This window comes from Rattus norvegicus, chromosome 7 (genome assembly GCF_021556685.1).
Source record: "Rattus norvegicus strain SHRSP/BbbUtx chromosome 7, alternate assembly SHRSP_T2T, whole genome shotgun sequence".
NCBI lineage: Eukaryota > Metazoa > Chordata > Mammalia > Rodentia > Muridae > Rattus > Rattus norvegicus.
The window spans coordinates 124390434-124415780 of NC_141540.1; the positions used below are offsets into that span (position 1 = coordinate 124390434).

At 51.9% G+C, this 25347-nt stretch overlaps 1 protein-coding gene across 3 annotated transcripts in view; it reads right to left on the reverse strand.

Moving 5' to 3' along the window:
* Nucleotides 1-25347, reverse strand: part of Scube1 (signal peptide, CUB domain and EGF like domain containing 1) — a 121992-nt gene that overhangs the window by 64017 nt on the left and 32628 nt on the right. For all 3 annotated transcript variants that reach the window (XR_015624121.1, XM_087557475.1, NM_001134884.1), the window contains 1 exon segment: nucleotides 10938-11072. Coding sequence is in view for 2 of the 3 variants with exons in the window: in XM_087557475.1 (XP_087413601.1) it covers nucleotides 10938-11072 (135 nt within the window). In the remaining variant the exon portion in view is untranslated.

Below are 25347 nucleotides of genomic sequence, written 5' to 3' on the forward strand. Positions count from 1 at the left end.
GCTGGCAGCAGCTGCCAGAGCTCAGCAGCTGGCAGCCCTGGCCCAGGTAGAGGGCAGCACGCATGGCAACACGGGGGTTCTCTGTGTCTCAGGGGCCTAGGCTGCATGCCTTTCGGTCCACCTGTTTGTTCAGGCATATGGTTGAGCTGTCAGACTTGAGTTTTAGAGCCAGTCTCTGCTAGTACCTAATACTCATACCTACACACCCAATACTCAGGTTATACTCAGGAGCCCTTAAAACCCAGTCATGCTCAGCTGTGATGCTCATGGCTGTATGCAATGCTGGTGACATGGTGCTGTGGAGCCCAGAGATGGGCACTTTCCGAGGGTCGCAACCTGTGTGCACAACCTCGCTCTCTTCTGCATGAACAACTCTGACGTGTGCTTTAATTTCTCATCAAGACACCAAGGCTCGAGGGCTTCCTGCTGAGAAGGGACCCGAGGCCAGGTGTCCTGTCTCTGTCTTGGAACCCTCTGAACTTTGGCTCACCTTCCACTCTTCACCATCCGTTCCTCAGGACCCCAAAGGCCTACGGCCTTTTGGAAAGATCCCCTGCCGGCGTTGAGAAGTCAGCCCCGTGGTGCCCTTGGCGCCAGCTTGAGGCCAGGCCAGAAGTACGTGAAGCCGGCTTACCAGCCAAAGGAGTTGTTTATGGGGTGGGAGGCTCATAAAAAATAATGGGATGGATTTATTGTCTCCGCCTTGAGGGCCATTCCAGACCGCACAGGACCAGCCCAGGCCTCTTCCAGTAGCGCCATAAATCTCCGTGCTAAGTGGCAGGGATGTCCATCCTCCGCCCACCTGGTCTGTAGCAGATGAGAAAGTTCAAGGAGACTGCAACCCTACGTATCCCATCCCAGCTCCCGTAGCCAGGGTTAGAAGGCCTTAAAACAGAGCAGGGATGACCCTGGCCCTGCAGGAGCTACAGTGGGACTCCTGGAACGCAGGCCTGGCTTGCTTCCCGAGATGTGAACACCCTATCTGGGAAACCCACGAGAGCCCGCTAGCTGTGCACACTCACAGGATGCTATGCCATGGCTTGGCTGGGAACTCCCATGTGGGACAGACCGGCTCTGTCTGTGGGCTTGTTTATCAGAATCTGGAAGTGAGGAAGAGTTGGCTACGGTACCAGAAACCCAGCCTTTCCCACCTCTAAGTGCCCCCACATATTATGGCATGGAAAGGGGAGCCATGTTCCCTCAGGAGCCATGGCAACGCTTAGCTGAGGCACCTCACAGGGTGGCTGTGAGCACCAGGGTAATCCCCAGTGCAAAGCCACTGTAAAGGTTAAGGGACTGAGGTGGGTTTTGCAAGGGCTCCTACAGCTGCTGCAGGGTTGGAGAGGATCGGTATCCAGTCAGCCTTCAGGACAAGGGCAAGTGAAAGCCGGAGAGGCTGAGATAAGGACAAAGAGAGAGAAGGAAGGGCCGGCCTTAGGGGAAGGCAGCAGGAGGATCCTGGAGTGCTGGGATATTAGCTCAGAGGCTGCCCATGGCAATTCCTAACCCAAACTCCTATATTCCAAACCCCTCAGGTGGCCTCTGCTAAACAGCCGCTGGCCAGGCCCGACTCCACTGTGGGCTTGGGCAGTGGGCTCAGTTCCTGGAAGCAGGTGAGCTTGGTTTTTCCCACTGCCCTGACCATGGCCAACTCAGGTAGGTATGCCAGGCAGCCTTGCTTCCATGCTTCAGGAGTCTAATGATTATTGGTTGGAAGGAAATGTTTCATTCCTAATCCCAGCATGTAGGAAGCATGTAAGTCCCTTTCAAATTCACGCTAGAACAGAGCCCCTAGTGCAACGGTATAAAAAGTGGAGCTTTTATGAATGATCGGACTGGTGGATCTCAGGGGTGAGATAACCTTAAAAACAGGTACAGACCCTTTACCCCCTGCCTTTTGTTACATTTGAACATGGAAAGAGGCACCATCTGTGTAGTATAGAAGTCCTCACTGGATATGGAATGTTCTGGAGCCTAGTCCTTTAATTTCATAGCTTTTAGAACAACAGAACAGAACTACTCTTGAGGGATTATACCATAGAGGAATCAGAACAACACACGATCTTCTTTACTATGACAGACTGAGTGAGCAAATGAGTGGGTAATCTTCCCCCGCACCCCTGCCTTTATTCAGATCCTTTCAGACCCCAGCAGAGGCTGGGTTGTGTCAGCCACTCAGGAGAGGGAGGGGAGGGGCTCTGTATGAGCCATTCTCGATGAACATTAATCACACACCAAGTCAGATTCCGAGCAGGATTTGGCATTTTCAGCTTCTAAAAATGTAGAAATTGGCCATCGCATATAAGGATGGACCATATCTGGGAAAAAGAATTAGACTGACTTTTCTCTCAGTCCCACTGACTCCCAAGTTTCTAGGCTGCACAAGAACAAAGCTTTGCCTTGTTCCGAGACACCCGCCACTGAAATATTCAGCACCTATGTGACTGAGTAACAGGGCAGTCCGAAGTGTAAACCTGAGGTAGACAGGTTCTCTGCAGAGAACTGTCTCACACCTGCCTCAGACATCCTCACACGCTGTCTTCAGCTACCCTCCCTTTACCTTCCATGTCAGTATCCTGACACTTCCCAGTCAGGCAGTCACCCACCTGGCACCTCTTCCTCAGCCTTTCTGTCACATTCCCTCAGCCACCTTTCTGTTACTCTCCCTCAGCCTTTCCTTTTCCAACTTCCCTTCAGCCACTAACCTGTTATCTTCCTCTTAAACATTGTCACATTTCCCTCAGACATCATCTTGTCACTTTCTCCTCTTGTATTGTCACCTCCTCTCACTAGTCTCCTGTCACTTTCTCCTCAGCTATCCTGCCACGTCTCCACAATGTCTGTCACTTTCCTGTCAGCCATGGTCTTGTCTCTTTTGTCTTCTCTCCTGTTGGCCATTTTTTTGTCATTTTCCCCATTAGTCACCTTGTCACTTTCTCCTCAGCCATTCTGTCATCTCCTCCTCAGACTCCTTCTGTCACTTCCTCAGCCATCTTTCTGTCATGTTCCCCTCAGTAATCTTCTTGTCACCTTCCCCTCAGCCATCTTTCTGTCATGTTCCCCTCAGTAATCTTCTTGTCACCTTCCCCTCAGCCATCTTCCTGTCACCTTCCCCTCAGCCATCTTCCTGTCACCTTCCCCTCAGCCATCTTCCTGTCACCTTCCCCTCAGCCATCTTCCTGTCACCTTCCCCTCAGCCATCTTCCTGTCACCTTCCCCTCAGCCATCTTCCTGTCACCTTCCCCTCAGCCATCTTCCTGTCACCTTCCCCTCAGCCATCTTCCTGTCACCTCCCTGTCAGGCACCCTGTTACACCCCCTCCCCAGTCACTTCCCTTTCACCTTCCCCTTGGCCACCAACTTCCTCTTAACTACCTGCCTGTCACTTTCCCCCAAGCCATCCTTTTCCACACTCATGTACCTATGGGGTGGCTGGGAGTGTGGCCCAGCTCCCCACTTGCCTCATCTCCATGTCCTACCCAAGATGGCTAACAGCCTTGTGATCAAATGCGGTTCCTACATCCACTTCTCAAGACCGAGTGAGCAAAAATCCAAACTCCTGTCAAACTCAATTTCTTGTCTCTCTTGCTTCTGGCAGTTTGGAGAGTGGCTTTAGGCTCCTGGGGTCACCCTCTCCTATAGGCCGTGAAACCTTCAGTAGGGATGTTAAAGAACATGTTAACCTCTTAGACGTTAAAGAACATGGCAATGGTGAGGGGACAGGCTGGACGATGGAACTGCTGCTGCTGGACCCAACAGGGAGGAAGGGGGTGAACGGCTCTGGGGGAAGGGAGGCAATGGGCTCATGGCCGAGGTGAGGCTTGGAGCAACTCAAAGGCCTAGGCTGGGGTGAGAGCGAGCCCCTCTAGTGAGACTGCATGGTGCACACAGCAGGGTAGACACCGGTACCCGCTTTGCCAGGCTCTGACCCCTTCAATCAGACGGCACCGGAGGATGGTGGTATCTGAGGACCCTTCTTGACACTCTTCCAGAAAAATGACAAAAACCTGTGTGACACGCTGGTCAGGAGTTCTAAGCGTTTTCTTCACCCCCAGTTGTTTTCCAGGCTGTTGGTCTATGGCCAGATGACCCTGCTAACCCCTGTTATCTCTTTACCATCACAAACTCCTGTTCTCCCCCATCTTCTTCCTAACCCCTGCAGAATCCTACCATGTCATGCTGGCCCTCAGTCCATGCGTGACGGCATATTTTTCCTAGTTAGCTGCCAGCTCTCAGCGGCTTCTCCAGCCCTTGCTCCACAGGCTCCCAGCCCCAGCCTAACTTTGGTACCCTCAGTATGACAGGCCTACTAGTCTCTCAGATCAATTCCCTTGGGCATGTGCCAGTCACACAGCATATCACACCCAGGCCTGCACACATCTGGGTACCACCCCAACGTCAGCTGCTAACATGTTGAGTAGAGAAGTTATTCCTCTCTTTGGATCCCCATTGCTTCTTCCCCAAAAGAGGAGCAGGAAGCTGTGGGGGTGGCTATGGTTCCTTTAAACATGATGGGGAAGTCTAGGAGGTAGTCAGGATTTGAACTCAGATCCCCTGGGTTCTAGTCTTGTTACTACTCCAAAGAGCAAGAACCCTGGACCTGGAATTTTCGTGACTCTGTGCCATGGTAGTGGCTAGTGTCCATGTCATAAGGCTCAAGGACTCGACACTGGCAGTACCATCCCAAGGCTAAAGGTCAGCGACGCATCACTGGAGACCGTAAGTCTCAGGTTCCCTGGATGACACAGTGGATATCTACTATCCTGCTACAATTACTAAGAGTGATTCCTTTCACTCTCAGGAAAGCACTTGCATATTAAAGCGAGAGTCCTTCTGAGTCATCCTTCAGGCCCATCAGTGCCAGGCAGAGAGTACAGTTGTTCTTAAATGTAAATTATTCTTTTATTACATGCATGCAGGTGCATATATACATGTGCCACAACATATATGTGGAGGTCAAAGGCCAACTTGCAGGGAATCTCCTCCATCCATCGTGTTTGTCCCAGGAGTCTCTCAGGTCACCAGACGTGGTGGTGGGAACCTTTACTTGCTGAGCTATCTCACTGGCCCCAAATGCAAATCCTGGACCATGGTGTTGATGTGAATCTACACCCAACCAAAAGGCACAAAACCACACATACACCCTGTGTCATTGTTGACTTTCTGGCTTGGGATTATTGTCCAGTGACCTGTGATGCTGCCTTTGGGGAAAACTGGATGAACGGCACATTCAGGCCTCTCTTTAAGACTTTTGTTTTCTTCTTGTTTGTTGTTTTTAGCTTTTGTGAATCTGGAGTTATTTCGAGACAAAAAGTCATTAATATTTCTATTATTTGGTCCTCAGTTACACCGGTGGGCATTTACTCTTCCAAGTTCCAGATAAAATAAACTAATCCCCAAATGCTTCCAGGGTGGTTTAATAAGTACAATAGCCAAGTATAGTTTAACCCAAGGTCATTTCTCACACAACCGGACCCTCTGAGACACAACGATATCCAGAAACCATGAGCATGGTAAGTGGCAAATCTGGAGCTATGGCACCTTCTAAACAATCTGAGAGCCACTCAGCCTCTGACCTGGTCTCCTATGTGACCGAAGTGGCTTCTGACCCTTAGAGCCAGACCTGCCACAGATCAGTGGCATGTGACAGCCAGCTGTAGAAGCATCCAAAGACACACGTTCACTTGATGCCCAGGGGTCTGGAGACACTCAGCTTGGGGACAAATAGCAACACATATTCTCAGTCTCTGGTAGGGGCAGCTGTCTGTATAACTGAGTTCGTGGTAACAACGGTATGGGAATCGAGGCAGGTCAGCTTGGGCCAAGGGGGAGGGAAGGGTTTTGAGATAGTTTGTGGGAGGCACAGTGGGCACTTGTATCTGTGGGTAGTATCAGGTGGCAAGGCGTGTCTGCTAATCCTGGACTCCTGAGTCCTATCGACCCCATTGCAATGGACTCCCGGAAGCTTCTCATTGCCCTCTCTCCGCACCAGACTGGCAAATTCTCTCAGTGACACTGGCAAACCCATGCAAGTTTCCCGACTCTCCAGTGTCCAAACTGGAAATGGTTCCATGCCAGGATGCAGATGTAAACAGGGAAGCGCTTAGCAGCACGCAGTGAGCACGCAAGTCACACGTGCAGCGTCATATGCCCAACCCCACGAACTCATCAAATGGAAAGATCTTCTAAAGTGCCAATATGACAAGTCTTGAAGCTTGTGGACATGTGGCCCTGAGTCCTAGGGGAGTGCCATGGAGGGAGGACACTAGGGTCCTTCCTCCGCATCCACTTGCACATGTGCAGAAGGCCCTCAGCCAGATGTAGAATGCTTTTAGGTCAGCTCCATGGTCATGGGTCCACAATATAGTCTGACCTGTGACTGAGTCTGGTGTAGATCCCAGGGAGAGCAAGGTACAGCTGGCTGGTCTGTGGTGTGGTCCCCTGCGTCCCCCCGTCCCCTCTGGCTAGACAGGATCTGCAGGTGTAACTTTCTGAATCTACCTGTCCACCCATGCCCAGCACAGACTGCACTGCCTCCATATTCACAGCAATGACCTGAGGATGCACCAACAAAGGCTGCCCACCCCACCCACCACTACCAGGGCAACCCAGCCCTGTTCATACCTGCTTTCCTTGTCTTTCCTCTCCTCCTGCTCTGTCCCTTCCAAAGGCTTGAGTTTGCCCTGGAACTGAGAGTTGTGGCGAATAGTGTCCCTGTCCCTAATAACTCTCTCGATGCAAGGAACTGCACACCCTGTCACAAGCATGGAGATTAAGAGCTCTAAAGGTCCTTGGGAGCCAGGTATCCTAGGGCCACAACTGTGTTGCCAGCTAATCTGGAGGCTGAGGCTAGCCTGTCGTTGGAGTCTGTGAGTTTGAGGCAGATCTGGAGAACACAGCAGAGAGCCATCATAAACCAAATAAAAGGGTGGCCCTGGAGCTAGGCTTGGCTACGCACAGCTCCTGAGACACCCCCCCACCCCCATGAGCCTGTGTTGCTTCCTATATTTATGGAAACAAGGTGATGTTTCCTTACACTGTGTTGCCTCCGGTCTCTGCCAAGGCTGGCCCACGGCAGGTCTCTAATGAGGCTCTAAGCACAGCCTTGAGGTACATAGCCCATTGGCCACTAGGGGTGGTCAGACTGATGATGCTCATGACTACACTAATGTACTCCATGACATGATTGTGGCTATAATGGCTCCATTGGCGCCCCTGAGAAAAGCAAAACTTCTCCAAGGCGTTTGTCTTAGCTTAAAGTCATAGAGGGATTCACAGTGAATCTTGAAGAAAAAAATCACAAGGCCTCCAACCTAAGATCTGAAGGCACCAGGCTTTTGAACAAGGAATTGAATCAGTAAATGGGGAGATGAGAGCCTTTCTTCACACAGCTGTGTCTGTGGCCTTCAGAGGCTCTTCCAGATCCAGCCAGTATTGGTTAGACTGAAGGAACAACCTCTCCCCTGAGAAGAAGGGAAGGTCACCCAGGAGACTATATCTTCTTGGTGCATGAACATGACATACTTTAAGGATAGGAAGACCAGGGGTAGGAGAGGTAGAAAGTCCAAGGTCTTAGGGCAGGTGTGTGGCCAGGTGTTAGGGCAGGTGTGTGGCCAGGTGGTAGGCCAAGTATAGAGTTGGCCTAGAGCAGCAGAGGCTGGGCTGAGTCTGGAGTAGCCCTTGGGCTAGAGCCAGAGGAGGCATTGTTGGCACGTGGACCAGAAACTGAGCAGAGGGGTGTGTGGGCTGTCAGGGAATCAAAGCCAGCACCAGGAAGTGTTAAGCAGAAAGACTAGCCAGATTCCAAAAGTCCCAGTGTCCCTGAGCTGTTGCCCCATGTCAAGTCAAGCCATGCCAGAGTTCCCCCCACCAGAAGGAATTAACTGTCTACATACTGTCTACATGTCACCTCCCATCCCCTCCTGGGCAGATTTTACACTTGGATGCTTTAAAGTACTTTCCCTGAGGGCTAACAGACTTTTCTTTTTCTTTTTCTTTTAAATAGCCAAAGGACCTAAAGAGGCAGAAGTGACAGCAGAGGCCCCTGGGGATCTGAAGCCAAGAACCTAACACTCCCAATCCAGCCTGGGTCTGATCCATGAGCCTCAGGCTAGGGTTTATGCTGGCGCCTGGGAAGCCAGGCTACTCAGAAGGGCTGAGCTGTGTGGCCTTGTTTCTGGGCCAGGAGCCCAGACTGACCTTGGCCCTCTCATAGATCTAATCAAAACCAGTCTGTGCTTTGGGTGGGTGGGTAGAGGGAGTCCAGAGATCCGGAGGGAAATTAGCCAGTCAGGTAACATGAGGAATCTAATTTGCCAACTCCTCTGGATCCATCTGCCTTCCCAGGAGCCAAGGAATCAGAGGTCATGCAGGGAGGCAAGAAGCTCCAACTTAGCACTTCAGGCAGGCTCTGATTTTGAGCTGTGAGCCTCTCCGCCATGGCTGATGACATAGTCGGCACTCACTACAAACACAGACTGTACCTACTTATGAGGTAGATGACCTGCCTGCCCAGCACCCCGTGTCCTGTCTTCTCCCAGGCATTGTGCACAGTTAACACATGTCCCTCGCTCACCTTGTCCCCTCTGTGCAACCCTCTGGCTTGGAAGCCTGGATGGTGCCCCTGTTTGCCCTGCAAGATGACTTCAAAAAGCTCCCCATGAGCTTTTGGAATGGCTTCACGGACCAGATTTTAGAAAATCCAGAGATTCCACTTAAAATTCCCAATAAGAAAAGGGACCTTCTTTTGGTCACATGCTAGTCAACATAGCTGGAGGTTGAAGTGCTACTTCTGTATTTTGGCCAAATCCGCATTCCTAGTTTTGTAAAAATCCAAGGAAGCTTTGGGGTGGGAAGGGCTATGTGTCCAAGGCTATAGCCAATACCAGGAGGTACACAATTCTTTCACTTCAGTCTCTAGAGTCCCCAAGCTCTCTTACAAACCATCTACAGTCACCCCCTGCCTGGTGAACTGCTTCAGACGTCCACAGGGCTTGTTCTCATGCTTTGACCTCTGACCTTAGTACAACCTTGCTTCCACACAGAGGCCTTCAGCAGAGGCCTTCAGTGCCGGTCACTCCCACTACCTGCTTCCTCTCCAAGGAGTCTTGTCCCCTGAGCAATGTTACAGAGAGCACATCTGCTCCCCTGACCTTGCCTCCTCCCAGGCCTGTGCCCTGACAGCAATTCTCTGCTCTCCCTAGCCCGCAGCCCATCTCCTGCAGCTGAGATAGAAACCTGTGACGTCTCAGCCCAGCAGATGCCGAGAAGCTGAAGGGCCAGACGCAGTGGCCCTCTTGAACCCAGCCATCTGTCCTCTCTCATATTAGAGGCTTAACTTTGCCACAGCCTACCTGAGGCTGTCTCCAAAGCTAGGAACTGAATGCATGCACTTGCTGGAAGAGGAGAAGCTCCAAAGCTGCTCTGAGAGATTCCTCATCACAGGCAGGACCCCGGGCTCATCACAAGCATCTCCTTTTCTGTCTCACGAACCTGCTTCTTCTGGTCCTCGTGGACTCAGGTCCTTGTTTACATTACCTGCACCCGTCTTGGACTGTTCTGCCCCATGTCACTGCAGCTAGGAGCTTATCGGGAGCAAGGTATCTGCCTGAGGCCACCTGTGTGGTGGCTCTGGTGTCTGGAGCAGACATCCAAGAAATAGCAAGTTTGGCTTTAATGTCCTTCAGAGGACACTCTAACGGCACCAGACTTGTCTACAAGGAAAATGCCAAAACAAACCCAGAAGATCTAAGAATCTACTAGAATATTTCTGGTTTTCTGCCCCAACATATTTTAAAAAAATCTTTTTTGGCCTTTTATTTTCTCAGGAAACATTTTCTAGCAGAAACCACACACAGTGTCCCAGAATTCCACTTCTCAACCTCTGGTAGCCAACAGGTCACACCAGGTTTTCCTTCTAGCTTCAGACACCCTGCTAACCCGAATCCATGTCCCCTGTCCTGTGAATGAGGAAGCGAAGGCTCGGGGCCTGCTGGAGAGTAGCCTGAGAGAAGGATGGAGGCTCTGGGTTCACACCTGGGATCTGCTGCCTTTCACTCTCAAACCTCCAGCTTCCCTCTTCCTTGTCAAAGCTCTGTCCTGGAGGAGGGATGGTGGGCTGTTCTTTCTAACTTCCTCACGGCTCCAGCCTTGACTATTTAGGACAGCCTGGCCCCAGACGCCTCGGTTCTCCGTACCATCCCACCAGGCCTCTCTGCAGTGGTCCACAGTTCTGCCTTGGGACCGGGAGCTTGCTTAGCAACTGATGATCCTTTTGCTGTTTACTTGGCCCAGGTTCCATATGTATGTTGCCTTCTGACCACTTCTGCCCCACCTCGTAGCCCTGCTGTCATAGACTCAAACTTTGACGAACTTCAACATCGGACCATCAGTGACCCGGCACCAAGAACTTTCACCTGCTAAGCTTGGCTTGTAACTATCTCCATCCCCAGCCCAGCCAACTTCAGCCTGCTCAGTCTCCCTAACTCATCTGGTCTCTGTGGGCAGCAGCCTCTCAATGCCAAGGTCCCTCAGCAGGCTGGTGACCTTGGAACATGCTGCTAGAAACTCATGGAGACCTAAGGCAACACCAGCCTCTTTTGAAGAGTTCTAGAGAACATGGGGTCCCCGCCTTAATGGCCATAGCCAATCTCCAACAAAGAGGAAGCCATCTTTGGTCATATCTACCATGTATGGACCCACCACATACAAACACGGGAAATTCCAACAGTTGGCAGAGGGAAGGCTCCAGAAAGGTTTTTTTTTTGTTTTTTTTTGTTTTTTTTTTTTACAAAGAACTGACATTGGTAACAGAAAATAGCCACTGAGGTCACCACCGAAACCCCCACCCTATCTTTAGGTTCCTGGAATCCGTACGTAGAGCGCTGTGTGCTTTCACAGGGATGGAAGGCACGCCTGGCCAACACAGGCTGTACTTACCGTTGGAGCGGTGTATGCAGGTGTGTTGGTTGTCACTGAGAAAAAAGCCGCTGTGGCACTGGCACTCATAGCTGCCCATGGCATTGACACAGATCTGCTGGCAGCCACCGTTGTTGTCTTGGCACTCATCTACATCTTCAGGAAGAGGGAGAGAAGGGGAGAAGAGATGTCACATCTAGAGCTGGTGGGTCGCAGATACAACCACTATCTCCATCAGTTAATGAAGGGTTTCCACCCCGTAGTGCCATACAATAGAGATACTGCATGGGGCACCAGGCTTTGACGGCACCGAACAGGGGCATCCCATAGCACCATGCTATGGAGATGCTGCATGGCAGTACACCAGGGGTATTTCATAGTACTCCATAGGCATGGTATTCCCTCACAATCAAACCGCAGAAGTAGTCAGTTACAAGGGCTAGGTGGCTGTGGCTGCTCTCTCTGTGCCTAACGTAGTTCTAAGCATCTTTCCCAGGTTAACGCTTGTCCGGAAAGAATACTATCAGACTCAGATATGAGTTATTTTACAGACGAGGAATCTGAATCCTGTGGCCAAGGCTACATGGAAAGTGGCAAGAACTGACTTTAGACCCCTCGGATTGACTCCCAAACCTGGCCTTTCCTCTAACACTACTGCGTAGACGCCTGTCCTCAGGATGACAGTGCAGACTGAAGTGTCTTCCCACCATGCGAAACTTGGCTAGCCAGAGCTCTTACCGTTCCTTGTTTTTTTCAACCCACCTCAGACTTACAGCTGGCAGCACAAGACCCTGGAGCCCTGAGAGGGAGGCTGGAGGCCAGGGCAGCCTGCACCACCCTGAAGGTCTCAGCTTGGCAGATTGATTTCAAAAGCTTGGAGGGTGCGGGAAGATATGAAAAGCCCCTGACCCCTGGCTGCCAGGCCTGCCGGGGAAGGCAGCCAAGAGGGCTTTCCCACTCAGCGGGAGGCACCGGCTCAGGGCCCACACTCACTTCTGACCAGAGGCTGCAGGCACAAAGGGTGTGCCTGGCTGAAAGGGCCTTTATGGAGCTCTGGTCCCGAGCAGAACAGCATGTTTCAATTACCAGAGTCATAAGCCCCTACTCTGTTGGTTTGTTTAATGAAAGAAGGGCTTCTTAAACCTTAATGTCCCATGGCTGTATTGTCATTCCAATAGACAAATACATAAAACCACAAAGCAATACGTATGTGGAGCTACTGGCTGTGTCCAGCTAATCTCCAGCCTCCAACACATGCACATGCACATGCACACGCATGCATGCACACATGTATACACACATGCACATATGCACGCACACATGCACGTATGCACACATACACATTCACATACACACACATGCACACACACACACACACACTTCCTTTTCATGCACATGTACACATACACTTTGGCGCTGAAAATTTCCTACGCTTCTTAACATAAACATCTTTTGCCATTGAGACCAAAAGGATGTGGGAAGGTAGAGGCAGGCGATGACCTGTGCTGAACTGGGGACAGCTTGGCTCTGCAGTGCTGTCAGCTGGGTCCTATTTAGGCTGGAGGACTGCAGACCACTTAACCACCCAGGAGACCTCGGCTGCCTTTGAGGCCCACAGCGTGGAGCATCATTACTCTCTGGCAAGCTCAAATGTCAGCCGTGTGGCTGTCAGAGGAGGGGGACAGAGCTCTCAGCTCTAAAAGCCACCAAAGTTTCCAGCCCACATGTAAAGGTGGCTCTTGCTGAGAGGAGCAGCAGGATCAGAGGCTGACCTGGGAGGCCAGGGAGAGGGGGCAGGCATTATTAGTTCTCTGAATAGCCTTCTCCAGGGTCTTGGTTGATGGCTCCCTGCTGGCCCATCCCTAACGGCACCTTAGGGACTCCAAAGTGCACGGAGTTGCCACCTCTCCTTTGTGCTGCAGGAGGGGTCTCTGTCTCCAGACTGTGGCTCTGCACGGGGCACTGTAGGATCACCTGAGCAATAGGAAGCTCCTGGGACTTACTGTGGATCAAGGGGCCTCACTAGAGCCTCAGAAGCTCATGGGGTGTGTTACTAATTGCACTTCATTCATAGGACTCTGACACTCAGGGAGCTCAAGTGACCTGGGTGACCCACACAGTGGATCAGTGACAGTGAAGACAGAACACCAGAGCAAGAGCCTGCGGCCACCTTGCTAGGCTGGCTGTACCACAGATGCATTCAGACTAGTTAGGAAGAACCTGCTCCCTCCCGAGCTTGAGTCTGGGATCAACTTAAACGCATGCTCCTAAGACTTATAAGACACGGTCCACGAATAGTGCAGATGGGAGAGTCACTGTTTCCATGGTGAGTCCTATCTCTGGCTCAACAGCCTTGGGGAGGGGTTGGGGGTGGGGTGGGCACCTGTGCCTGGGCCTTAGCTGCCCATGAGCCCTGACCTTGGGGTATAGCCAAGCCCTCTGCCATTTATTACTGCCTGCTTCTCCTGACTCTGAGACTCTTGGCCTCTCCGGTCTAAGCAAAGTCTCCACTGCAAGTCAAACAAAGCAGATACGGACCCTCCAGTGCTGGCTTCCTGGGCTGAAATGCTGCCTTGGCCTGGATCCCCCATCTGCAGTCATCTGGCCTGGCCCAGCTTTGCACCTCACCGAAAGCAAGGAACCAAGGCAGTTGACATAAGGCATCCACAGGCCCTCAGTGATCTGGCAGGGTGGCTGTGCTTTTGGGACAGGGCTGTTTATACTAGCTGGGAACAATGACTCGCCAACACTGATGAATAATTTGAAACAAATGCGAGGCCATGTAAACATGTCTTTCCCTTGCTCCCAAATGATAAAACCCCAAGATTAAGCAGGCGGGAAGAGAGAGCTGTCCCTCCACACCCTTCTCCATGGTGTCCAAACAGGGTCCCACATCCTCCCCTAGTAGGATAGAAAGTCTTGGGGACCCTGAGTCTCTCTACAGACTGAGACAACACTCATGACCTCTTCCATAGACACTTTACATCTCAAGTTTTTTGACAGAATTCCTGGGAGCTGGAGACTGATCAGCTGGTGTAGTTGGGATCAGGGGAAGTCTGCCTTCCACCCAGGACAAATAGGGTTCACCTGGCAGAGCATCACAGAGACACAAGTCCTTGGCTGTCCCTTGGAGTTAATCAGAACACCATGACCCCAGCACAGGGTGCATCCTACTTTTCCAGAAGTGCCTTCACAGTCAGAAGGGAGTCCACAGTAGGCACTGGGTTCCCTGAGATCTGCTCTGCCTTTCCCTTGGCACAGGGTAATGCTGGGCCTTGTCTCCAGGAAGTGCCAGGACTGCAGACTGTCCACTAGGAAGAAGCTCTTTGGAGTACTAGCGTACAGGCAGGCTTTTTCCTCTGTCTATGGAATCACGATTGTCCTCACTGATGGATTGTGTGTCTGGTCCTGTGGGGAGTTCCCCTTCTCACTGGCCCCCAGTCAGAGGCAACATGATGCCTTGTCATTACATAGAAGGATACCCAATGCCAGCTCCAGTCCTAGCTCAGACAATGCTCACTAGATCCACCCAGGAGTCCCTCCCCCAACACAGCCTCCATTTCCTAAGCCCCAGCACCGGGTCTGGTCCTTATCATCTCTGACTCTCAGAAGAGAACAGAGAAGAAAAGAGACTTTCTCAAAGCCCCAGGGAGGCAGAGTGCTCTCCTGTCAGAGAATACAACCTAGTCAGGGGTTCATGGAGCAGAAGGCAGTTCTCCCTTCCTCCTCTCTTTCTTTTTCTTCCTCTCCCCCCTCTCTGTTTTACTACTTTCTTCCAGGTTCCCAGACCTTTACCTCTCTATTTCTCTGTGTTTAGACCATAGTTCCAGCTGTGCCACACCTTCCTTAAGTGGGGGATAGGCCTTTATCTCTTTCATAACTTGCTCGGGGCAAAGAGGCAGGTCAGGGGCTGGCAGGGCAAGAGACCATACCTGACAGTCTAGGGAGGGCTTGCTGGGGGTGATATTACAGCTCACTTTCAGAAAGAGGCTAGCTGCTGCTGTAGAGTACTGTCTTGGATCACCAGGAATCTGGAGGGACTTTGCCCAACTCTCCATGCCATGCTCCAGGAGCCCGTTACTCCCAGTATCGGAATGTACCCCACTCATATACACATATCCTTCTCCAGGGATGGGTTCATCTCCTCAAGACCCAAGCCCTTGTCCTTCTGCATCCACAGACACTAAGCGCTGACTGAGATGAATGAAACTTGGGATTTTAGACCAGGACACAGGGATGGGAAGCTTCCTGGAGGAGGTGATGTGAACTCTTGGCTTTCAGGACAGGGAGATATGTGACCTGAAGCTAGAGGACTGGCAGAGAGGGAAGGGACTCTGAGCACTGCAGTGGCAGGAGAGTTCTGGAAACCCCCAAGGATAGTGACTGGCTAGGTGCTGTGTGCTGGGAAAGTTAAGCTGTGGGCATGGAGGTGTATCTTGGGCTGAGCTCAGACTACTTTGTGACCCTTGACCCTGCAAGGCTTTCAGACAATACCAGCTCTGCTGAATCCAGCCAGCAGAATGATACTCTTGGAGAAGTAGCTTGACAAACTGGTTGTCACTAACCCTTAAGACCTCGGCAGGACTGAACCTATGTATAGTGAGACCCTGAGGGGCTCTCTTCAACCCAGGATCTGGGATCCTGTAACTTCTAGGGTGGGCATGGGGATGTCTTGCTCCTATTATCTTCCTTTATAACCACAGTGGGGCTTCCTAGAAGGCAGGGAAACTAAACTAACCTAGGCACTGAAACTAAGCTGAGATTCTAGGAGGCTCTGGAGGAGACCATGGCTGAAGACCATAGAGCAAACGGCTTATTCTGAAGCCCAAGCTTGTCCAGGGATATCAGGACCAACCTGTACCTTCTGCATGGTGAACAGGTTCCCTCCTTTAACAGATAGTGCATCTTTGAATGAAGCCTCAACTCCCCTGGCTAGCTGAGGTGACAGACAGCAAATAAAGAGGAAGCTTGGGTCCCTCTTACAAGGGAACCCTCAATAAGAATACTATTTGCTAGTTGTTCCTTCAGTCAAAGGCAGTGACCAATGGCAGGTGGGCATGCTGTAGCCTAAGAAGGAGTGAACACCCAAGGTCATAGTAGACCTCACGCATCTCAGTCTGATCTGAACCTCACCTTGCCAGCAAGCCCAAGAAGCACCCTGTTTCCCAAAGTTTCTCTTGTCTCCCACCCCAACAGTCACCAGGGCTACTATTCACTTGTCTTCCACACTTAAGCCACCTGTGTCCTCAGCTCCTACGGCACAGCCCATCTTAGACCTCAGTGACTCCCCCCCCCCACCACGTACACATTCTGTGTCTAACATGTAAGCTCCCATGAATGTAAACATCAAGGGTGTGGCCACCGAGGACCCCAGCTTTGACAGAACATGGCATCCATGATGGAGCCCAACAGTGTCTCTGGGTCCCTCACTGTCCAGTACAGGCAAGGTCTGGCGCTGACATTGGAGCAGGCTGCCTTTAGCTGTGACTCCTGCCAGACTTTGCTCTGTGGACACTACCCTCACTCTCTAGTCCCCACTAGTCCTGAGGGGTCATTTCAGGGCTGGGGCCCACTCACTGTGGTTAGTCTCCTCACAGGAAGGGTCTCTGAGGCCAAGCCATAGGCTTCTTGAGGGCGACGGCAAAAAGGTCTGTGGTTTGCTACCAAGGGCCGCTGCTTGGCCCCAGGTGAGGCTGTTTGTTGTCTTTTGGATGAGGGACTCAAGTCTGCAGTTATTTATAACAGAAAATTACTCCTTGATCCTCTTTCAGTTGCTTTGTGTTTCCCCATGAACACTCACAACTTGACACAGAGACTCTGTGTTTTGAGTGGACCCCACCCATATTTCTGTGGCTGCCCAGAATCCTCTGTGTGTCAAGCCTTGCACGGGCTCCAGCGTCCTGTGGGTGGAAACCAAAGCTCAGGCTCATTGGCCAGTCAGACTCAAGCTCCACCACTGAGCCTTGCCACCTGGCTCTGGCAAAAGCAGTGTGCTCCCTCCCCTTCCCTCCCCTTCTCTGATCCCTTCTGAAGGGCAGCTGAGGCAGAAATGCCTCTTGGCTATCGGATGACTCTTGCAAAATTGCATTTGAAGAGTTAAGTGTAAATAAACGAGAACCAGATGGATTCGACTTCGGGTAAAATACACATGGGTCTTAGAGATCTGGGGGCTGAATTTTGACAGAACCAGAACACTCCCGAATTGTCAAGAACTCTGGCTTGGCAGGCAGAAGGGATAAGCAGGTCACAGTGGACCCTATCTACTTACTGTTCTGGGTGTCATCTGAAGCCTTCTCCTGGGCCCTCTGCCGGTCAGCAGTGTGCAGCCTCCAGGGCTGGAGCCCAAGTTTAAACTCAGGGCTGAGAGATGAGGCACGTGTGGAGTTCAGCTCTCTAGACCAGCAAGCCCACTGTTACATGAAAACCCCAATCCAGCCCAGGAAGGCCAGGCTCTCCTGGAGCTACCTGTGTCCAGGTACTGCTCTCTCAGGATGCCCTGCTTTCTGAGCCCAGCAGCTAATCCAGCCTCCCAGGGCTGTCTGTGGCTAAGGTTTGCTGCCTAGCTCAGACTTTGGGCTCCTTCCCCTCAGAACTGCCTGTGACTCTGTGACCACTGCCTATGGGGTCTGAATCTTTTCCCACAGGCCACACCAGATGGGGTACTAGTCAGTGAGTGACTGTTCTGACCTCAAGCTGCTAAGCCATGTGAGGTCGGGGTTCCATCCCCCCCGTAAAGCAGGGGCCATACTGGTCCTGAACTGTTGGAAGGGGAGGGAACGTGAAAGAAAGCACAGAGCCCAAGCCCCCAGCACCTGACCAGGCCCACATGCCCACCAACAAATGTGAGCAGTGGCAGACAAAGATGTAGTAAGTGTCCGGAATCTCTGGGGATTGCAGGCATGGCATACTGGACAGCCAAGTCCTTTCAGATCAGAAAAATAACATGAGCCACGTGAGGAGCCTGCCTGGCCTTCTGGTCTCTGAGCGGAGGGGTTCCTTACACTGCTTCCCTCCTGACCCAGCTTCGGGCCATTCACCTCCCAGGACTGCTCTGGGGCTGGGAGGGCGGGGGGGGGAGGGGGAGACACCAGCTTACGGTTGTCTTTAAAACTGACCAGAACCAGGGGTAGAACTGTGCGTGTGGTCTGCTCGCAGTGTGGGGGGCAGCCTTCTGATCTCCCATTTTTATAGTTGCTTTTAGAATGGAGATGCGCGTCACACTCTGGTGTGTACTGTGGACACTTTTAGCATACGCACCTTGTCATGCAAAACTATCACTACTAATTCTAGATGGCGACCTTCCCTCCAAACAGTATGGATGTGACCCTTCACAATGAGTCCCAGGGCTCCAGAACCTCAGGTCTCTGTCTCTACATGTTTACCTAGTCCAGACATTTCACATCGATAGAATCATATATTGTCAATGTTATAATAACTATAATGTATTTATAAAACATAATAATTATAATAATATATTATCCTTTGGGTATGGCTTCTTTTACACGGCATCACGTTTTGAGGCTTCCCCCATTGTGATTTGTATTAGAGGCTTCCTTCCTTTTTATGACTGAGTAATAGTTCTACATCTACGTATCTGCCATGATATTGGATTCTCTGGATTGTAAGTGGTCGTGAACTACCTGAGGTGGATGCTAAGAATCAAGCTCAGGTCCTCTGAAATTGCCATCATTGTCACTGAGCCATCTCTCCGGTACCCCTGTATCTCACTTTTTGAGATGTTACCCAACAGTTTTCTGTTGGGCTCCATCACTCCTCATCGTCACCAGCAAAGTGTGAGGCTTCCACTTCCATTGTAGCAGCAGAGGCTTGACAGGGCTGGCCACATCACACCCACGGTTGAGAGCACAGGGAATGTCTGTATGGATACATGTTCATCTTCTCTTTTATTCCAGAGGATGGTCCTGCCCACACTTGGGCTGGTCTTCCCATATCAATTAATATAACCAAGAAGTCTCCCACAGACAAATCCACATACCAACCTGCTCCTAGAGGCTCTCTCATGGAGACTCTTCCTGGGTCCTTCTAGATTATGTCAAGCTGCCAATGAAAACAAACCCTCATCTATGGGAAGATCAACTCTCCACAGTAAACTGTCAGTGCAGTAGGGGTGAGATGGGACTCTGCCTCAGTGGGGTAACCATTCCTGTTCCAGGAAGCTCCCCAGCCAGCAGCCTGCCTATAGTCCACACGTGGGTAACAGAGCAGGGGCACGAGCAGAACTTTTCTCCTCATGGGCCCCACACAGCACAGACAGCTGTGAATGTGAACCCGGCCGGACATCTGTGGGAGGCACTCGAGTTTTTAAAAATTTCTTTTGATGAGGGTAAGAATGGAAGACTGGGGGGGGGGGAGGGAGGGTAGCCAAACAGAGCTCTGGGAGGAGAGGGGAGCTCAGGGTCTGGCTGGACCTGAGGGACAGGCCTGCAAGGGCTTAGCGGGGAGCAATGACCTCTGTGGTGTGCCTGCGAGAAGCCTTACTCTTCCTTCTAGAGAATCTTGGAGTAGAGTTGCCCTGACACCTCCACTGACGTGAACTGACACAGGCCCTCCAGCTAGCCCATCCTGCCTCACGTCAGTCCAGTACACTGATTGGTTTTTCAGGCATACAGCCATCTCAATTGGGAATCTCCAGGCCTCACCTCCTTAAGCTCTTGGGCGCAGGGCAGGGCAGGCAGGGCAGAGTGCTGTGGGGCTCAGGGTTGTCTTTGTCTGTCTGTGTACGTACACATGTGTGTATAGGTGGGAATACACATGGGCTCACGCTTGTGGGTGCCATATGTCCACACTGGTGTCTTTCTCAACCTTATTCTTAAGACAGGGTCTTTCACTAAACCTGGAGATGGCCACCTGGTTTGGCTTGTTGACCAGAAAGACCCAGGGCAGTGGTTATCAACCTTCCTAACACTGCGACCCTTTAAAACAGTTCCTCATGTTGTGGTGATCCCCCAGTCATAAAATTATTCCATTGTTACTACATACCTGTAATTTTGCTACTGTTATGAATCATAAGGTGAATATCTGAGATGCAACCCCTGTGAAACGGGGTTCCCAGGGACCTTCCTGTCTCTAACTGCCCAAAACTTCACCTGACTGCTAAGGATTGAAACTTCTTTCCAGCTCCTTCCACTTGCCCAGCCCCACCCCATCTCTCTGTGAGAGACTTGTCACACCACTCAGCCTCCTGCCCCATGCATGTCCCACACCATGCTTGCATACATGGGTAGACTCTTTCTCACAGTCAGCACCCCTTACAGTCAGTTTAGGGATGGGACATTTGGTGACCACCAAGACCAAGTGCTGGCTTCGTCTCATTAGTAAACACATGTGAGAGGGCAGCAGGCAGAGCCAGGATAGTTGGGGACCATGAACTGATCCCTCGGAGGCCAGGAGCTGTTGGTCATCTCATCTCAGGGATGAAGAGCTCTACTAACATACCACAGAGGGGCTTCAGAGGCCTCCCAGGAACATACTGTGAGAGGAGATAGGGCCAGACAGACCGACCCAGAGCCTGTGAGCCTCTCTCTCTGAGATAGCTTGGGGCCAATGAGGGAAAGGCACCTTTGGTGGTGGGATGTTGTGAATGTCTCCTGTGTGTGTGTGTGTGTGTGTGTGTGTGTGTGTGTGTGTGTGTGTGTGTGTGTGTGTATGCGAGAGAGAGAGAGAGAGAGAGAGAGAGAGAGAGAGAGAGAGAGAGGAGAGAAGGGGGAGAGAGAAGGAAGGAGAGGGGCACTACAGAAGCAGGTTCTGGGTGCTGTGACAGAACAAGCTGTGAGTCTGTGGTGCACCCGGTGTGTGGTCAGTAGCAAGGTTCTGATGTTCCTGCACCCCCACTCCTGGCGTACATGTGCAGATTCTGGCCCTGCACTGTTTGATGCCCCTGTCTCCTCGGGCTTACTGTTGTCTACCCCGAGTCTACTCCCCAACCTGCCTGAGCTTCCTGCGGCTATACTTGTGGGTACTGTTGCCATCTCTTAAAATATTCCCTGTTAGCAGGGTGGTGGCGGCGCATGCCTTTAATCCCAGCACTCAGGAGGCAGAGGTAGGCCATCTCTGCCTCTGAGACCAGCCTGGTCTACAGAGTGAGTTCCAGGAAAACTGGGGCTACACAGAGAAACCCTGTCTTAAACAAACCAACCAACCGAAGAAACCTCACTGTTTTTCCCTTTCTACCCTACACCTGAGGACCTGACACTCCTGAGCAGGCTGACAATTGTCCACTGGAAAACCACTGGACAGTCCACCCCCAGCATTGATTACACAGAGGGCACCATATTGGGAGTCATCCTCATGCAGATGCTCAACAATTAAGTCCAAAACTAGCTGACTGGCAGACTTGGCCTGCAGGGAGCCAACATGGGCAGAGAGGGTTTTGCCATATTACAAGCTATATCTTCTAGGCACTTTGCTGTCCTAACCAGAGGGTCACTGGCTACCTGCTCCCACATCCTGGGCCTGACTTGATTCCTCTTCTTGGCTACACAATCGTGTATCAGTGTTGAGGAAGGGTCTTATATTGGTGTGGGGAGGCAGCATATAAATATCAATGCAGTGCTTATAACCATATGAAGTTAGGTCTATGCCCAAACAAGTCTGGCAGTGACCTTAGAGCAGGGTGTCCAGAACAAGTGTTTTCCAACTTTGTGCCTGATTTGTCTAGGAGTTTCCGTATAATTATCCCATGTGTGGAGGATGGATAGGTAAACACACTAGCAACTCAGTCTAATTCTTGGGGGTGGGGTGGCTATATGCAGGGTTGGGGTGTGTACTGGCAGATAGGCACTCTGCGGGGAGGCTAGGGAAGAGGGGAGGCTAGAATACCTGGGCCAGCAAGGACGAAGGTAGGGTGTGCAGCGTGCGTGTGTTGGGGGAGAGGTGCTTCCAAGCAGGGACAAGGGGGAGCTTGGGGCTTAACTTATAGTTTGCGGAGAGCTTAGGTAAGAAAGGTAAGGTCAGCCATGGCAGGTAGGACATCTAAGGACCCCTGTTTCCATCTGGGGAGCCTGGCTTCCTCCTCATGAAGCTGAGTGGAAGAACCAGTGGCTGGTCCTAAATGCTTCTGCTGGTGTCTGACCGCTGGGCAGCTAGCAGACAGACCAGAGGTCGTGGTGGCGGCAAGATGACCTGCAAAATCCCGTCCTTGTTGAGGCAACTTGGGAGGTGATGAAGGACCCCAGACTAAGAATCCACGCCTACTGTTCACTCCACAGATGGAGAACGCCAGTGGGCACAGGGTGTCCCTGCCAGACATCTATTTCCAGTTGCATGTGGTCGGGATGAGGTGGGTAAGAGAGAGGCTTGCTGGGCAGGCGGATGCACGGGTTGGCTGATGGCCATCAGAAACAACCAGGGCCCTGTCCTGCTGTGTCAGGGCAGGGGCAGCTGCATCATATGCTCAGACACAGCCAGGCCCTGTATATGTTTGGGTGACCCAAGATGCTACTCAGGGCTCATTGGATCCAAGATAAGCAAGAGTGTTGTCATAGGTGAGGGCTGGAGACAGGGGGTTGTGGGGGGAGCCCTTATGCCTTACCAATGCCCCTTTTAGGTGCACGACTCAGCGCTGAGTCTGAGCCTGTGATTTACAGGCAGGATATTTTTAAAGAGTCCCCATAAGACACCCATTATTGTTTATTCCCTCAGGGTTCCGACTGAGCTCTTGGCACCCAGACTGCAAACGGAACCCGGGGGAAGGCGAGTGTCCGGCTTGCCCGCTGCCCTCTGTCCATGGTCTGTGTTTGCTCTGGTGTTTGTGGATTCTTCTGTTACAGAGTCTTTGCTCTGGGACAGAGCAGGGATTTTTCCCCAAACCACCAAATGGAGATCTATCCAAAGGTGGGGTTGGCATAGGGTGGAGTGACAACAGACTTCAGCCCAGGGTGTGATGAAGTCTCAATTGACTGCTGACTGAAGGGGAGGGAGGGAACAGGAGGCCCATGCTCTTCATAGATACTGTGTTTCTCCATACAGACCTCACTTAGTTCCTCTGATCATGCCCACACCCCCACAGGCCACACCCCACAAACTACTTCCCTATAGACCACACCCACACAGACCACACCCACACAGACCACACCCACACAGACCACAACCTAACACAAGTCATGCTGTTTGAATACCGACCACGCCCCCATACCTAGGCTACACCTCTATAGACCATGCCGTTTACAGACTGTGTTCACCACACAGACCACTCCCACTCACAGACCATCCCTCCATAGAATGTGCTTCTGTGAGCTACGCCTCCACACATGCTGTATTCCCCAGGGTCCCTTCCTGGGACCATCACTGTGTCACCTTCCCAGATAAAACTGAGAGCACAGAACTGCCCTCTAACTTCCACCCTGACTAGGCAGGAAGCCAGGAGTAAAGGCCCAGGGCACCTGATTTCCCCATGCGTCTTCTCCAGGCATCTAGAGCGGAGAGTGGAAGGACCTCGGAACAGAGGCACTGCGTGGACAGATTCTGAGCTACTGACGGGCCTCTAGCTGGTAAGATGCCTTCCCAAAGAACCTGCCTGGCTCACTGTGGGCTGGGGAGCTCTGCTCCAAGGGCAGGTCCGCAAGCTTGCAACTATGAGGTTGGCGTGCTCACCACTGTCAGGGTGCCTTCCTCGTGATGATTTCCCCGTTATTCTTGTCTTATACGAGAACAGGCCCTGGATGAATGGCCAAGTCAGTTTGGAGCACAGCTCTCTAGGGATCGTAGGGGAGTAGGATGATCTGCTCCCAGACTCTCAATGCTGCCTCAAGCAGTGCCACGGAACTCATATCGTCAGAAGAGTTTTCAGGAGTTGTCCCTTGGTCACAGCCTGGAGATAAGTGTATATGTGTAGAATGAGCCAAGAAGACTTAATTGGGAGGTTGGAGTGGACCATTCCAGTAGTGGCGACCAGAGGGACCAGGCCCGAAGAGCAAGAAGGAAGTTGATTAGGGGAGTTAAAGTCACTCCATGTGCTGGAGGTCACAATCCTGACACAGCCAGAGGCTGTCTCCCTAGGATGAAGAAGACCTAGAAAGAAGCTTGGCTACTGTCCCTAAGGCTAACTCACTGCATCTAGATGGACAGTGTAGTTCAGTGAGGAGGTCCCATGCTGTTCCTAGGGCTCCAGGGACCTTGTCAGGGTAGGGATGGGCTCCATGTTACTCCATGCCCTCCCCTGACCTGGCCTCCCATTTCAGCTGGAGCAACATGACCCCTGCACGATCTCTGAAGAAAAGGAATTCTGCTGCTGTCCACACAACCCCACGAAGTCTGAAAGCCACTGGCCGAATCCCATCCACTTAATCTCATGTGGAAGCTGAGGCTTGGAGGCAGTGTCCCAGCATCCTCTAGGAAGGCAGCTGCCGCCAGCGCCTGCCTCTTAGCTCACCGTCCTTTTGCTTCAGGGCTGACCTAGGCTCTTCTAAAAAAAAGATCACCCCACTTTCTGGCTGGCCCTGGAGAAGCGGTGGGGAGCCCCCCAGCTTGGAACTGTTCCATCTCCCCACACCTGCTTCCCATTTGTGCAGCGACGGGGCAATCCAGCAAGAGTTTCTCTCGGGCCAAGGAATTCCTACCAAATTAACAGATGCAAACCTGCAGTGCTCGGCACATGCCTGTAATCCCAGCACTCTAGAGGTGAAGTCAGGAGGCTCAGGAGTTCAAGGCAGGTCCCCATACACTGTAAGTTCAAGTCCAGGCTGGGCTATACCAGATCCTGTCTCAGCAAAAAGGAAGCCAAATGAATAGTCGTAAAAACGCGAAGAGAGGCGGCCCGCCTGTCTTGAACTCTGACAGCATACTGCAGCCCAGGGTTTCCATTCACCTCAGCAAGGGCCAAAGATGAGAGAGGGAACAGGAGAAGGGTACAGGGAGTGGGGAGAAGTCTCTCCCCTTTGCCTCAGAAACATTGCCTGCTGCTTTTGCAGAGGAGACAGGGCTGGCCCCGGCTGTCTAGATTTACATCAAACTGGTCAACCTTTACCCCCTGATGAGAGACATATTCTGTAGGAGTATGAAAACAAATAAAGTACTACTGGAACCTTCCTCAGGGTTCAGAGGAGCAGCGCTGGCTCCAGCTGTCTTCCCAGAGCAGCCCAGCATAGGGAGCTGGGGCGACCACCCTCCTCCCCCACAGCATCTCAGGGACTCCCTCCCCACACACAACTGGGCCCTGCAATCACTTCCCTATGGTCCTTCCCCACAGCCTCTTCCACCTGACCACAGCAGCATCTAAAGTCACTTGTACACTCCCCTTCATCTGGACACAACAGAGGATGGTTGTCTCCACCTCAGAGGGGCCAGAACAAGACTGAGAAATAAGAGGATGTGGCCAGGTTACAAAATGAGAAGCCCTGATGTCATGTGACCTCCACATCCCCTCGAGAGGGTGGAGGGCTGTTTGACCTGCATCGGTTTATGGGACAGGAGC